This window comes from Rhea pennata, chromosome 7 (assembly GCF_028389875.1).
Source record: "Rhea pennata isolate bPtePen1 chromosome 7, bPtePen1.pri, whole genome shotgun sequence".
NCBI lineage: Eukaryota > Metazoa > Chordata > Aves > Rheiformes > Rheidae > Rhea > Rhea pennata.
In genome coordinates this window covers 14,340,984-14,358,331 of record NC_084669.1, presented here as the reverse complement: position 1 = coordinate 14,358,331, position 17,348 = coordinate 14,340,984, and the positions used below count along the sequence as shown (strand labels likewise).

General features: G+C 39.3%; 1 protein-coding gene across 3 annotated transcripts in view; it reads right to left on the bottom strand.

Annotated features, from left to right (window-relative positions):
• The window catches only part of NT5C2 (5'-nucleotidase, cytosolic II), a 63,411-nt gene that overhangs the window by 33,418 nt on the left and 12,645 nt on the right, over positions 1-17,348 (bottom strand). For all 3 annotated transcript variants that reach the window (XM_062580750.1, XM_062580752.1, XM_062580751.1), the window contains exon 2: positions 8,697-8,817. In XM_062580750.1, the coding sequence (XP_062436734.1) occupies positions 8,697-8,797 (101 nt within the window). In that variant the 5' untranslated portion in view covers positions 8,798-8,817. The remainder of the gene's footprint in view (positions 1-8,696; positions 8,818-17,348) is intronic.

The following is a 17,348-nucleotide window of genomic DNA, read 5'->3' as shown; positions in this document are numbered from 1 at the left end:
GTGAAAGGCGAAAACAAGGGAGCTGTGACCCAAGAGATCCCTTCCAGTCCAGTGTGCCTATGTTTAGATGATGACGACACCAAACTGACCAAAAACCATGGAAAGATCTCAAAGCCTCTGACATTTTTTCATCGCTTTCTTTTATGGTATTAACAAACTGAACACTGGGACTAAAAAAACCCCAGCACATGTTGATACTGAAAATTTGGAAAAGTTTTCTAAAGGCAATGAAACGAACAACATCTACTAGCATATTTTTGTATTCCAAAATAGGTCTTATGACTAAAGCATGGCAATTGCTATACTAGCCCTGTCCTGCTAACAGCTGGTGAAGATCTCTCTTTCTGTACCAACTCATAAATATTGCCTATGACCTAGAAACTTTATGCGGCAAGGTCTAATCGCGCCTCAACAGTCCACAGGGCCTGGCAGATTTCAAGGTGTCCTACCAACTTATTTGATGTGGCAATTACTTCATCCACCAGTCCTGGAGCAAAACAGGGCAAACGTTCAAAAATCTACCTAAGGCTATTACACAGCATGTTCAGGACGGGAAGCGAGGAACACTTTAATCAATTTAAACTAGCATACACAAAGATAGATTAAACAGTAGACTAAACAGTGGCAAAGAAACCGGAACTAATTTCACTTATCTTGAGAAAGCCCAGCCAGATATTCGCTTACTTTGTAGGTGCTCAGGACTCCAGTTTTAAAACCTGATTAAGGAAGATATCTCTCATACACAGTGCCCCTCTAAACACAAGAGACTTAGTAGATCCTTGTGGTCCAGCACTACAAATATTTACTGCCCAGAAGCTTAACTAAATTCCCAGCTTAACTTAATTCATGGGTTTACTCAAAGTGGTAAATATCTGCAGTATCCTAGAAACTAAAGATAAAAGTTGAAATGAAATCACCTCTACAGTTTCTGGGAACAGCCAGGTGCTCCTCAGAGGCTGCAGACTTGGCCCAACTGCTCTCTGTTTCAGAGTCTGTGCTCAGATCTGAACTGGAGGTGGCACAGTTCAAGTGTCTCCTCAAAAGATATGAAACAGAGAGAAATGAGAAAAGCATCCTTTTTCTAAAAGTCATACAGCAAATACCACACTTTTAACCCGAAGTACCTTAAAAGATAAACAAAAATCAAAGAAGCTCCCAGACAAGAGAGAGAGAGAGATATTCATAAAAGGTCTAGGGATCAAGTCATACTAAGAGGAAAACTAAAATCACCAAACACTTTGGCAAGAAGCTTTTAACCTAGAAATATCTTGCTGGAATCAGAAGAAATCATACTTATACTTCCCCTGATTCCTGTCTTTGCCATCCAGGAAAATTATCATTTTTACTAGGAGTACTAAAGTAAAAAAATTAACTAATATTTTAACAGCACCAGGCAATAAAATGAATCAAACCGTGGGCATGGCATGAGACCACCTTCTATAACAAAGTACAAAATTCCTTGTGCTGAGAGGCAGAGGTGGGTATTATTACCAGTTCCCCAGCTCCGTATCTGTCTGCAACTGGAACATCTTCTTAAATAGGACATTGCTTTTCTTCCGCCTTCATTTTTCTCTGCTCTACGGAAAAGCAAGCTTTCTATTTCTGTTTTGAGGAAAGTGAGTAACATCATGAATCTCCTATGCAGTATGGCTGGAGCGGTTTGAGGTGTTGGTACTTGAGCCACAAGCCAGTTTGGGGACCTTATCCAGCCTGAGCAGCTCCCTAAATCAGTACGTGACAAAGTCGGGAGTGGGAAGGCAGCAGCCTGGCCTTGGGGTGGCTTAGGCCAGCACAGAACCAGAGCTTCTGAAAAACGAACTTTGGGAACTGTTTAAAGGAAAACATCAGGCAAATTTCTTCCCTAATGAGTTCCTCCTCAAAGACTGAACTCTGCAGCTTTGTCACAGCAGAAGGCTCTCCGTGGTGACAGTATTATTATTATTATTTTTTAAGCTCTAAGAATTGGGCTGGATAAGAGAAAAATGCATTGTACAGTGAGGAAGAAGGAATTGCTGAACATGCATAAAGGAAGTCACAAAGCCCTGATTTCATCAATGCTACAATTCACTGTCCTTTTACTTTTACAAGTGAACTGATCTTGGTTTTGTTATTGTTCTTGTCAATCAATTCTGAGGCAGGACCTAAATCCCAACTCTTCTCAAGTAACACAGGAGAGGAGCACACAGAGGGGGAGAAACATTTTTATTTTGTTTATGCAAAATCTCAAAAGCTTTCTGCGCCCTGAATGAAATATGCATGTATAATACTTTTGTAATCTGACCAATAAAATAAACAAAGCACACTAGAATTGTACAACTAACAAAGGACTTGGCACACGGCTCCCAATTCTTCAGAGCAAGAAAATGAAAATTAACAATGTGAGGCGCGGTTTCTGGTATGGAGCTCTTGTATAATGATTTTCAGAATGCGTCTAGAAATATCTTGCAGCAAAAAACATTCTTTGTAAGGAGAGTATATTTCACTGGAAATTAAAAAAACATAAAGAAATTTGCAGCAGTGCTTAGTGGAATAGCAAATACAATGGGACTGGCTGGCTTGATTTACACGCATATTAAAAAAAAAAAAAAAGATTGTGGTGGACAGTTGGGCTTGAGCTAGTCACAATACAGGCACAAGCCAGAAGGCTCAGATTCCTGCTTCCTCTAAGTTTAAGCACTTTGGTTAATCTTCACATCATAGACAACTTCCATATTTTAATAAGCAAGAAGAGTTTAAAAAGAAACAAGAGGGAACTAAATGAATTAGTTTTTAATAGCCTCTCATTGCTGAGTTCCCCATAGCTTCTTTAAAAAAAAGTTACTAATACTAATAAAAAGATCTTACTACTGTTAGGACAACTGGATGTTCTCAGTACGTTTAGATACCCCCAGATGTGGGCTCAGAGGAGATGTCTTGCATTATAATGTCTGGCCTTACAGTCCAGGTTAAAGCTGACTTCTGCCAACAGTAAAGTTGGTGAATCCCTCACTGACCTTACACATTCTGTACAAATTATGTGAGCGACTTTGAAAAGGATACTAAGAGACACCCAAATGTCTTGTCTTGGATGCTTTGGTACCTGTCTTAGGAGAGATAAGAAATGAAGTCCTTTAAACTACTAAAAACAACAGAATCATTCTTTCAATAAGCCGAGCCTCTTTAGGCAAGTACTTTCCGTACATTATTATTTACCATACTTTTTAATCATTAGATTTTCAGAGTTCCACCTTACTGCTTCTTCAACCCAAGAAGGGTGTTCTGACAGGTCTCTATGTTTGCAGTCATGTTCTTTAAGAGACAGGGTTTGGGTCCGAGATGAACTCCAGAAGACGGAACGACGTCAGATGTGGGACGTCAAAATTGCACGCCCACTTCTAGTAACATTTCCAACATAGCCTTCTGAAGTTTCACAAGATTGACTGTCCTTGCACAATTATAGTGATATAAAACTGGAAAATCGGGTTATGACTGGAACTGATGAGGCCATATCCAGAAAAACGACTATGAGCACTTCCCCTTGAAATTCAGGAGGAATCAGATGGAAGAAGATAGCCTTGGCCATTTCTATTTCCATTGTTTGGGTTTTCTTCCCAGGCAACAGCACAGTGCCAAGAAGCTCACATATGGATTCCATCCCAAAATAACACCCGCCTGCTCTGTGGAACTATTAAAGCTGGGGAGCATGGGACATTTTCAATGCAATTTCTTTATTATTAATTTGGCAAATGTTCTGCTTTCTCATGAGCTCGCCCATTCTGCCACCTTATCACTCCCTTTCCCTGCTCTCTCCAATGTCCAAAGCCCTAAAGCAAAATAAATACACCGGGCCACATGCTGCCCTCAGCTATACGCACAGCCACCCCCTGAGTCCAAGGAGGCTGCACAAAGACACAAGAGGAAAGAACAGAGCCAGCAGTGCCTACAGAGCTGTCATTTAAAGTTACATGAAAATACCCTACAAAGTCTATCTGAAGATGTCTCATGAGAAGAGGTACACAATATTTTCAAACTGCTAACAGTATTTTTTTTTCTGATTTGCCACCTGAACAAACCAATAAAGACCCTTTATATATAGCTACCCAAACATATACACAGTTTGAAATCTAGGCTATATAACATTTCCATCTGTTTGCAATCCCTGATGATCCAGTATCAATAAAGTAAACAAACAACATTAAAACTGAATAACCCCGACTTTACAAATTCAAACAAACTCAAATATATCTTAAATATAGAAATCAAAGAACCAGTTGTTAAACCTTTTGCTTTGTCACTATTACAGTATATATATATATTTTTTTTTTTCAAACCTAGGAGCTCAAAGTACTGTATCAGCTGAAATCACTCAGCTCATATCACCACTATAAAATGCTTTAAAAGCAAACTGAAGCATAATAACTATGAAGCAACTTGTTCAAGAGTCTATGACAAGCCAGCAGGAGAGTTAGGATTAGAAGTCATGATGCCACATTCCCTGTGCTAGCCAGCAAACAACCCTGTAAGAAATCAGAACTAAAATGACTCCAGAAACTTCATGTTCAGGATGACAAGTCCCAAATTATTCTGATGGAAAATGGCAAAATATCCCAAAGTCTGTATGTTTAACAAAAAGGCCATCTCAGCCTTACTGCCCTGTTAAGCCAAAACCACAGAATAAAAGTAAATGCAAGTACCTGTTTCCTGGTTCTTGGTAACTGTCAGTAACAAGAGTGGATGGAACATCAACTTTTTCCATTATTTGCTTTAACTAGACGTGGTTGCTATTTAAACCCTAAACAGCTATGTGAGATAATCCAGAGGGTGCCTAGAAGTGCTCACTCCAAGTTAAAAAATAGACACTAGGGCAATTTGGTGGCTCAGAGTCAACCTAGTTCTTGCCTAATTACAATCACGTTAAATGACAGTACTCCTCCAGAACAAATGACCTAGTGATTATCCTCTACCCGGAAAAGTCAACAGGCTCTGCATGAGGGAGGTGGCCTCACAACCATACACACACTAAGGAAAAGCCACCTAACAGATATGCATCCATTTTATTTCCGAATTAAAATGTATGCTGCCAATAACACAGTAACGCAGTATCCTCTTACCAGTGACCTCTGTTAGAGAATGAATAACATCGAGCTTGTATATTAATTCATCTTTAGACCTTACCACCAACAGGCGCCAACAATGTTGTATAACTAGGTTTGTGGCTGATACTAACACTAGCTAACTTAAAGTCCTAGTTAAAGTTACCAGAAATAGTCTGAAGATTAAAAAAAGAAAAAAGAAAAAAATAAAAAGCACCATTTCTCCTCCTCTATGGATTTCTCCAATTACTGTTGTTGCCTTCATGGCCCTTAAACTCTACTACATACATGTTAATGTTTTCAGGTTTTGCTTACTTCATCAATAACCTCAACACTGTAATTTCTCAAGCAGCTGAATAAACTGATCAAAACACTAAGTAAAACTCTGGGGAGGAAAACAGCTATAAATATTTGATTGTGAACATTCTTGCCTATGGCATTCAGACATGATTAGGATCTAGTCATCATTCTTTGAGTCAGTATGCACTACACCAGTTAAACCAGTCTCAGCTGAGATCTCTGCCAACAATATTACAAGTTGAGCATCCATCCATTCATCAACTATGATATAGTAAGTGCACCACCTGAAAACCCAGACTCACAGTATCAACAATCATAGTAAAATACAGCTTTCATAGGGGCATTTTCAGAGGTGGGGGTTTTCTTAATTTTTTTTTAAAGTTTAATATTCATGAAAACATTATTACCTTTTACAGTAAACAATTTTGCCTGGAATGGAGTATTTCCCCCTTATTCTATGATGCTGCAAGATTTGCAATTCAAGTATATCAAATCTGTCCTAGTTCATGAGAATCAGAAAGTTAAATCAAGTGTTCTACATATCTCCACTGGTAAACATGAAGTAAATAAATGGTGAAACTTTTTTTTTAACTTTGTATTTCAGAAAATCAGACATTACTAGTAGCAATTAGAAAACCCCAACGAATGACTTGGAGCCCAACTGGGCCTTCAAAAGTGGTGTCAAAAGTTAACCCCTGTTACAACTACACCATAAATGTGGCACAGCCACCAAGCTCTCACAGTCTTCCAGATTGGGCCTATAAAATCACTGGGACCAGCTTAAAGATCAAGATTTTAAGGGCAGTTTTTAATTCCATGTTCTTTTCTATACTATTTGTTTTTCTCAGTCAGTCATTTTGGATTCATGTTTTCAAGCTTTTTTCTTTAACCACAAGAGAGAGAGAAAAAAAAAGGGGGAGGGGGAATATTCAAACATGATTCCAGCAGTTGGCATTTTACAACATTCAGAAAATAACGTAGGTCTGACAGCAAAATTGCAAGGTTTATCAGTGGTACATTAAAGAAAGAATTGTCAGTTTTTATAATCAACACCTTGTATTTTGTATTTGTCTTTTACATAAGATTTCCAGTGCTTCAGCAATATCCAAGACTCAGAGCAAACTGGTATCTTATGAAACAATCTTACATCCTAAAAGTGATGGTTGTGATGAACAGATATTTTCTACATCTGACTAATTATTAAACTGCTAGAAGAGATAATACTGAAAAACAAGGGTAAATAATTTCAGTTCTATTTTATCATCTTAACTCTGAATTTTTCTCTTAAGTAACATCACACCTGTGAACACTAAGATCACAAAAAATACCTGAAATAGAAGTCTGACAACACTGCCTCTGGAATGAGGTTGTTTCAGATTCTTACAATACTGGATTATCAAAATAACTCCCATGAAACTGGCACGCCAAAGCCATTAATAGCACAGATTTATACTACAGTCTTGACATCAGATTCTCTCATTCTCTCTGTCTCTCTCTCTTTCTTCCTCTTTTTTTTTAAGCAAGTTACTAATTTCAAAATGAAAATCTGCCTCCCCCTTGATATACTTCCAGTGTTTTGTGTTGCATGAAAATCTGAAGTGCTAGTAATATTTCTACTTAATATGTTTTGGATGAGACACTTCTAGGTTATATAAAGGCATATTTAAACTGTAAAACAGACTGATTTCAGACTATCAGGTCCCAGCTCCTGCAGGGAAACCTTCATTTATATAAATGTATTACCATCTTCCATGAGAGAATTCTTTGTGAATATAAAGATCTCTTATGTGAGTGAGGGTTAACATGATCAGGGTTCAAATGTGTGAGCTCTCAAGGACAAGTACTTCTTTGCTTGGACCTTGTACAACACTTAGCAGACTCTCAGCAGCTAACCATAATAAACATAAAGCAAATATGCATGAAAAAAAAATAAATCAGCCTTACTCTGATAACATTTGTATCAGTCTAAATCAGGAGTCACCCAACTGAAGCCATAGGTAAAATCATGACCTAAAGGCAAAACTGTAAATTATTTCAGTAAGCTGAAGATTTTTGCCAGGGAGGTCAATGCAATAAAAACCATCTCTATTTATATGTTACATACAGTTACATTCATTAGATGTTTTTCTATCTTGATTAACCAGCTGACACAGGGATAATCAAATAATGTTAACATTGAAGAGGAATCCAGGCATAAAGCCTCAGAAATGCATCACAGGATACATTATTTAGCCTTAGACATCGCCAGCTTGCACAACCTGGTCTGTCATATGATGCTAAGGCGTTTTTCTCTAATTAGATTCCATTTAGAGAATCAATGATCCCCAACACTTCCAAAACACTTCCTCAGAAATACCACTGTGTATGAATCACAAATGCAAAATGGCATTTAAACATAAGGCTGGGAAATTTGACTTTTTTCTCTTTCTGTATCCAATTTACATCTCTCCAACTTCTGCTGCATAAAAGATATGAATACACTCTGATTATCATACTGCATGACTTCTCAAATTAAACAAGCTAAACTTTGAAAATACACCTCCCACAAACAAAATACTGACAATCACTAGATACTCTTGTTTTTAACTCCATAATAATATTCCAGGCATCTGATGAGGACACAGGCTGTACCCATCTTCTGCTCTAGGTCTGGAACCTTGGGCTAAATTTTTAGCTCAATCAAACAGTCAATGTGATCTTGGGAAAACAATCTAGTCTCTGTACTTCAATTCCCAAAACACGAATGTGATATTTCTTTTGCTCTCCACCTTGACATCTTGTTTATTTAGACTGTAATCTCTTTACAGCAAAGATAGTTTTATGCCCATCAGCCTGAGGAAATGCGAGTGAGATCTCATCTAGTGCTTCAACATGCTACTGCAGTGTATACAATTAATCATATTAGATATAATGCTCAAACACTTAATATCTGCTCCCATTCAATTTCCTCCGATTTTTTTGTGCATTCCAGTGTCTAAGCCTCTCCAATGTACATTGCAGTGCAATTATAATACTTCTGCTGCTTCAAGTATTTTTTGACTTCAAAGGTTCTATCCAAAATCTAACTTGTGATTAATCTTTCTCCTGCATTAACCCTCATAACCACACCCTTGCACACTCTATTACAAGTATCTCAACTCCACTGTTTGTAAATTCCTGCTGGCAAATACTGTGCTGTCTTCAAAATTATCTTCTACAGGGAAAGTGGGGATGACCTTTCTGTTACTATCAGCAAACAAGAACCAGCAAGAAACGTGGGTTTTATGTTTAGTTTAACACCCTCCCTCTCAACAATTTATTTGTAGAGTTGCACGAACAACTTACCGGTGATAGGCTTCCCGGCGGTACTTTTTCAGAGCATGCCCATCCATGTTTGCAGGGAGATCTGCTGCATTCTGGAGTCGGTCGCTCCATGAGGTTGTCATCTTTAAATGCTTATTTAATTCTGGAAAAGGAAGAAGAGAAAAGTTTGCTTAAGTTCAAGGTCTGTTTCACCCTGAAGTTGTCTAACTGTTTCCTGGTTACTAAAAGATGCAACGCTACTCAGGAAGTTTTGCAAAGTGCCCAGTGGAACGGTTTGTGTTTGTAGGTCAAGCAAGATGCTTTCTTCTGAGATGTTAGGTGACATACAGAGTCAATAAAACAGATGGCTAGGAGAGCTTTTCCACATCGTTGGAACTGCAAAGACATTCCTATCCTTTGTGCTGAAAAGTTATTTAGAGACAGACACCTTGTTTTCATTGCTGAAAAGGCATATTTTTGACTTTAGAGTTACTAATATGCCTTTGCTATAGCTAACAGAAAAACTACCCTTTAAACATGAGATAAACTGGCAAGTCTACAACCCGAAATGGGACGGACCTTGCCACATCTGCCATAAGGTAAAAATAGTGAGTCTTGTCTCTGACTTTGCTTTTTGTTTGTCTTCAAGGCAGCAAAGACAAAGCTACAGAAAAGACAGATGCTAAATAAGCAGAAAGAATTGGAAGAAAAGTAGAAAGATTATTCTAGTATCTTGTGTCCTCTGCAGGTCAGCCACATTCAGGCAGAGCAAAGAACACATGCAAGACTGTAATACCAGGAATGCAAACATCCACCATCAGATCTTCACACATATAACTTCCTCCACAGATAATCTGCACGCCAACACGAGTACTGGTTCTCCAAAATAAGTCAGTAGATAGTCTTTATCTTCAGAGAGGCCCCTGCAGTGAGGCAACAGGGGTACATTTCCCAATTGTTTTATCAGCACACTCAGGAAGTCCTGCTCCCCTCATCATCATTCCAGACACACATCCTGCTGCATCCATTGGATCAGATAATCAGCATCTAATGACATAGCCCCACACTGAGTCTGTTCAGTTCGCCAATCCAAGCTCTAACCCATCAAAATAAATTCACAAAAAAAACCAAACAAGAATATGTGTTAGTTCTTCACTGGTCAGTCCAACCTGCCATTACTCTAATGTTAGAGCCAGTGCAAGGAATGGGGTGGAAAATGCATCCCACAGTTATACCAAATCATATATAACATGAAGCCACACTCTTGTGTAACCACTGTGACTGTCAGATCAAAGGATTTGGCTTGTTTGCTCTTCCTTGAAAGAAGAAAAAAAAAACCCCACAAGCTACAGGAATACAGTAATCACTTTCAGGCACCTTTAAAATATGACTACTTTAATTTTCCAGAAGGGAAACCAGATGATTTCAGCAAAGTAAAGAGTAGACTGAATGTTCAAACTGATGTTAGAATTCTAACACTGCACTTCTGAGTGTCACGCATGTGCTCACTCTCTTTGAGGAAATCTTTATTATTTTTCTAGTTTTAATCTTGACAAAAGAGCAACAGTTGTGATCGCCACAGCATTTATTAGTTTATTTATCTACTATTTGCTTGTCATAAAAATCAAACAGAAAGTAAATAGATTGGCTGTCAAAAATATGTTCATCTTACCCCCAGCATTCTCTGCTCGTCTCCCAGTTACTATAAGCAAGGTTTACAAATACATCTTATGCCGCATCCTAAAGGTCACCAAATTTAGGTGTTGGCAGGCAGCCTAAGGGAATGCATTCCAGAGCTGAGAGCTCTCTACCATGAATTCCCTGCAACACACCCAGGAGGTCACCGGCAGGAACAGGGAGATGGGGCATGCCAGCCAACCGCAACTTCCACAACAGGGCATGCAGGGAGAAGCGGCTTCTAAAATAGCCCAGGTCCAGGCCACTAAGGGTTTGTAAGCAATTACCAGCTATTTAAACCATGCCCAAAGGCAAGCGGATGGATGACAGCATCGGGCGCAGAACTAAATGGCCTGCAAGCATCAACCTGTTCCACTTTAAAGGCAAGGCACTCTGCCTGTGGCACCGTTAGCTATATGCAGCAGGGACTGCAGTGGGCCTGGGGGAAGAGAAGGACATCGGGAGGGCTGGAACGCCCATGCAAAAGAACAGTGACGGACTGCAGGTCAGTGGATGAGAGAAAGCAGTTTGAGATGCACAGCACGGTGCAGGGTCTAGTAGGACACCTAACACTGCAAACTACAGAGAGGGCTTGTGTCCCCAAAGGGTAGAAAACTGTCTAGTCCATAAAGTTTTCAAGACAGTTCAGATCACAACTGCCTCAGTCTTAAGTGGAACTATTTTAAAGCTACTAACTTTGATCTGTGGATTCAGACTCAAAAGACAAAACATATTTAAAGCCTCTAAATTACAAGTAAAATAGCACTAAAAAAAAAAAAAAAAAAAAAGCTGAATGGTTGGTGTTTCGACTTTTGCACAGGAAACTACGAAAGCCAACTCACAGAGGTCTGCATCTAGATCTTGCAGCTGAAAGCAGTCTGAATCCAAGCTAGCAACCATTTTGAAGGGCTACACTGCTCTGTTTTCTTGCCAGACACATTTTAAGATTTTAAGATTTACACCCACAGCCAAAGCCAGAAACTTGTGCCAGCCTCCTCTTCCCACTTCAGCTTGTTCACATCACCTCCATACCATGTTAGAGATGCTGACACAGGTATGACGATGGGACTAGTCCCATTGGCCATCCACGCAAATGTCTGACAGTTCTGCAAACATTTCATACAAAGATTACTAAAATCCAGATGGCAGAAGAACTTCTGTGGGTTACCTTTAGTAATATCCTTTCTAAAATGAGGAATGAGTGAAGCAGTTTGAGCTCCTGTGTGACAAAGCTCTCCTCTTCTACTGTAAGAGAAGCTACAGAGCATCATCCTGTGCGTGCTGGGATTTGAAAAGCTGAGATTTGAGGAAATCACAGAAACTGAGTTTTCATAGTTAAACAAGAAAAGCTTGAATTATTTTAATCTTCCATCAGTATTTTACTGTAGCTGTGATGATTAGTTCATAGGCAGGAGGACAAGGCTTATAGACAAAGGCAGTATCTTTTATTAGACCAACTGGTATGGCTGGAAAAAACAGACAAGCTCTTGGGCACATAAGGTTGTCTAAGTTTTCAAACTGTACCAGTTGCTCTAATAAAAGATATTACCTCTATCTGCAAGCTGTGTCCTTATATATTTATTAGAATTTCTTTGTCTTAATGTTTATATAGCACAAAATAAAAGAATCTAATGATGAAGTTTTGCAATCGTGAACTCAAAGGCACTCCAGCTTAGCAGCCTTTACTGGCACTCTGACAGTAACTTATTGGTCTGAAATAAAACAGTAACAACTTGCAAAAGATACTGTGATGCACGCTGCCCACCTAAAAGCTTTGCTCACACAAAGTCTCACTGACTTGGATGAAATTGTTCTGATGCTTCAAAGGTGTAAAATTCAGCCTACCTGCATGATTAAGAGACACAGGACCTGATCCCTGAATATAATTGTTCCACTTCATAGTGGTGCCAAGGACAGAGAGAAAACTAAGATGGGCTAAATGACTCCAAACGCTTGTAAGCTACTGGATTAAACATCTAACGGAGCCGGCAGCCAGCCACTGAATATTCTCAACTCCAAGCAACTGAAATATGATGCATCTTTTTCTTTAGTTACAATTCTATTTTTGAAATCAATTATCTGTAAATAGCTTCACATAAAAATAGGAATCTTTACATAGATAAAGTATGTCAGAACATCTCCCTATAATTTATTGCAAACATGCTCCTTGCTAATACAGTCTTAATTAAACATCTGATAGCATTTATGGCACAGGGTTCATTTTGAAAAAGTATTTTAAAGTTCAGCTGTGAAGCTTTGATCCAGAGCTACTGTCCAGCACACAATTTTTTCTCCAAAAGAACATGAGATTTTTAACACATATTTTGAAATAAATCCATTTGCTTCTTTTGTCAGACTCTAGCTGATTCCAAGTATTAGCCATAGTACACCTTCTTTTTTTTAATACTCATACATATGTATAAAATAACACATCTCAAAAACATTCTTCTTCATGGAGTTTTACTAATTATTTTTCTTATCTCCTTTTGCCAATGGATAGTTAGAAATTTCTGCACCTGATAATACTTCTTGTGTTCAGTTTAAATGCACTGTCCACATTCTTTTCTGAATTTGTTTTTAACACTTTGATGATGCAACATCAAATCAGAGACTCGCACACTAAAACAACATAGCAACAACAATCCCACTTTTTCCAGGATATTCTCCGAGAGCTTATATAGCAGAAAACAAAAGCATTGCTAACCAATCCCAAGGTTGTAACATACTCGCACTGATTTGCCATGCACTACATCTGCCTGCTTCTCACACATTCTGTTTCAAAAATCCTTAATATCTCTTTAGTACGACCCACACAAACACATGCACATTGGCAAAGCAGACTGAGCCAGGAATCATCACACCTAACATTAGCCATTTAAAATCTTTGCATCTAGTCTGAGCCTCTGGATTTACAAACAGACACGTCTCCTGGTGCCCTTGCCAAGCCAAGAGCAGTCCTTGGCTCCCCACTGCAAAGCTGTTCCTTCTCAAGCGGCTTTGAGGGGTCTCAGTGCCTGAGGACTGATCACTGATCCAAGTTAAAACAACCCCAAGAAAGGGGAAAAAAAAAAAAAAAAAAAGGTTGGGGGGAAGCAAGACCAGGGCTGGCTTGTTCAAACGTGGATCATTTTCTTGCTCCAGGTCATAGCATGGCCTCACAAACACTTCCAATGGGCAGGGCAGGGAGAAGGAAAAACAGTTCTTTCTGCTGCTGAGAGGCCTGTCTGTTACTGTGGCTAAGAAAAGTGAGTGACTCACTTTCCAGGAGCGTCTCTCTCTCTTTCTCTGCAAAGCATAGAAGGAGTTCGCATCTAAGACAAGTTTAGACTAGACACTTAAAGACAACTGACATCAGAGGAGGAGAATCCTGCTCAGCTTAGCATCATATCCTCTGGTCTTCTGGAGCATCTGACATCCTGGGATGCACTGCAGAGAGCGGTCAGAACTGTGCACTCCCCCTAAATAGCAACTCCTACTGCCGCCGTGGGATACAGACCACTGGCCTCATCCAGCAGGGCAGGTCTTACATCTGCGATCCCAAAGCACTTCACAAATTCTCATCCCCATAATACATTTGAGGCAGCAAGAGGTGCTGCCCCTGCTTCATCAGCTGATAATAGCAGGCCACAAAGAAGGTAATGACACAGACCAAGTGGGAACTAAACGCAGAAGTCTTAGTCCCCCAAGCCTTGCACTACTAACTAGTCTGAGTTCCTAGCACTAGCAGCGTGAAAGCAGAGATACTTCACATACTCCTTAGGCAGTAGTTTAACATGTATTCAGATTTAGACTGATACAGCAAGCTCAGACCTCTACACATTTTTAGAAATGCCCACCTTTTGTTCCCTTTTCAAACTCTGCACTGCCCCCTTGCTCTCCTGTCTTTCACCCATGTTCCCAGCCTATCCACTTGTCTGCTGTGCAATCATTTCAGACTCCTCTCTGACACTGCCACGCAGGCACTGTGCTTGAAAGCACCTGCTCTGCCCACGCAGAAGCTCTCTTCAGAGGCCTCTGCTGTGCTAGTTACAATTAATCTGTCCAGTATAAACACCAATTGCTATTCCCCTTCCCCTAATTTGCCTGCCTTTTGGTGTTAGTTTCTTGGAGCAAGTCCTTTTTTGTGCAAACTCACATTTCATTCAAAGGGTGACTAAGCTCTGTTAAGCACTAGCTGAGCAGATGGAGGCCCCACTAGCAGTCTTTGGGAGAGAATAACCCTCAAACATTCCCCAAATTCAAACTCAAGCATGTCACAAACACACTAAAGGGATGTGGCAAACTACAAAGAAAAGCCATTTTGGGTCTGCTAGAAGGTAAGGTAACAGGGAATTTCTAAAACTAAAAATACCAAGTAAGTATTTCCTTCTCAAGTAAGGAGAAAAAAAAATGTTAAGTGGCATAACTGAAACCCAGGGGAACCATTCACATGAGCTGAATGCCAAAATCTTTACTCACACCCTGCTTAGGAAGAACAATGCAGAAGATGGGTGGGGAACTCTCCAGGATTTTAAAAGTTCTGGATAACTCAGAACTGCCAGGACCCAGATGCGCACAAGTCAGTATGACCACAGCACCCAGGAGTATCATCAAAACAAACCAGAGAACAGAATAAACTACTCCTTCAGCTCCTACTAGAACAATGTGAAACAGAAAAAAAAAGTGTTGTGACAGACCTGCTTGTGAAATTGGGTGGCGGTCCCACTTTTGGAGAGCTAACAACAATAAATAGAGATTTTTGAAGTATGATAGAACAATAGAAATTCTAGCAAAAGACCAGAGATAAGAATATAATGCACCAGGGGTAGAATTCGTCAAAAAATATTTCTAGTTTGTATTTAAAAATGAGGATGATAACAGTTTAATCACTTGATGATAATGAAGTACGTCCCATTCATTTTACAACCAATGAGAATGCTAAACAATACACATCAGAGATGAACATTTTTAACCAACCAGTCTGAAAATGTCTCCCCAGGAATCCTAAAATAATCAGCTGAATAGATTTTAGACTACATCAAGTTTACCTGATGGCAAAAACTAGATAATGTACTAGAAAAGATAACACTGGATTTAATTAATGAAGAATTAGAAGACAGAAATATAATAAATCTTGGTCACTCTAACAGGAACATTATATGTTACTAGTCCATGTCTGCAAAATATTGAAGACTGAAAATTACGTGCACCTACACATGACCAAGGCTCTAAAGCAGTAAACTTCTGACTTGTTCCAAGCTGTATGAACAGCTTGGATGAAGAATGACTTCCCAATCTTATACTAAATTGCATCTTTACGCAACTGCTAGCTCACATGGTTCCTTCCCTTTTCTCCGCAACTCTGGGGTGACAATTCAAAACATTTTGTGTTTTACTGCCAACATTATTGCTTAATAGCCAATTACAAAATGTTTCCAAAAGGTGTTTTCAATTACTGATGCTTTTGGAAAATTAGTATGTCCAGGACTTGACACAGATATATCCAGTCCTCTGACGGCAGTGGAAAGCCCACGGTTTCCAAAAACCAGCAATCAAAGTTTGTAAATGATCTAAACCAGAAAACTGACATTTTTTTCTCGTTGTGTCTACAGTTAAGTGCTTGATTTGAAACCATTCCCCTTCTGGGTGGCTTCACCTTTGACTCCATGGCTTCAGGTCTGTGATGGCAGCAAGCACAAAGTAAGAGGCTCTTCCTACTACAATACGAAATTACTTCCACGAGACAATTGAAAGTATACTCTCAGCTCAGGATGATTAGCAACTGTAGTTGGCTTTAAGTACCACAGTTCAATATAAGCACTATACAGTTTAGGTAGAGATCTGCTGTGAGGAACCTGTTAACATTATCTAGAGGTACATGTATTGAAAACCCAGTATACGCCTTGTGCAGTTTTCATTAAGACATTAGATTCATAACACTGAACTTGCTCCATGGATAGTGCAGAGCCTCCCATCCACTGGCTGACCCTTAGACACTGGCTTTACTTCAGAGTCTGTGGTTTGAGTCCTGTCTCAGGATGGGGGTATCTGTTTTCCTCACGCACCACCACAGCGCTGACATCAACACAGCTGCTTTTCCCAGGAGCATGCTTCTAGCAGAATAGATTCCGGTCATACATTTACTTGACTATATTCTGACTGATAGACCACAGTATTTCATGAGCTATTTCTGGAAATGTAAGGCACAAGGTGGGAGAATGGGACTCATGAAGCTTATTATAGGATTTAATTTTGGGCTGAATTTAATTTCTGTCATGCAGCCAGATGCTAAAGTAACAGCTGTATAACAGATACATTCTAAAACACATTTAACAAGATCCTGTTTATTTTACATGGATATTTTTCTCAGACTGTTTCTACTGGAATTAATATCCACAGATGGCTGCTTATTTTCCACCATGCCTAGAGCTCTAGCAATAGCTTGGGACCCAAATGCATTAGGTGTGCTAAAAAAGAACAGGTAAATTAGAAGTTCTTCATGGCAACTACCTATTTCTGTCCAAGGAGTGCTGTTTATTCAGGAACTCCAACGGGCACTAGTTATTTGAAGTATTTTAATTATTTTAAATATAATGATTTAATTATCATCAACTTTACAGAATAATAAAAAAGGAGTCTGGCAAAACCTATGAAAGCCACACTGCAATTCAGCATGGAGCAAACCCCAAATTTGATCTTCTGAGTACCATGACACCACGCATTCTGCTTACTTATCTGTAATTGTCTTTGCTACCTTGAAATCAAAACCGCAAGCTCTCCAAAAGGTTAATTAACTTATTTTCTAGCTTTTATACAGCTTGTGCTTCAGAAGATCATTTTTATTAAGCCCTTTCCAACATATTGCTTCTTATACAAATGCCTCACTAGAGGTAATGTTGCTTCTCCACTTCTTTCAGAAGTTTAGAAACAAAGAAGGCAGACCACACTTAAGGGATGTGAGACTTGATCCAGAAGAGCAAGAGCTATGCCACAGAGAATAATTAGCTAACATGAGCGCTCAAAAAAATGCAGTGACTG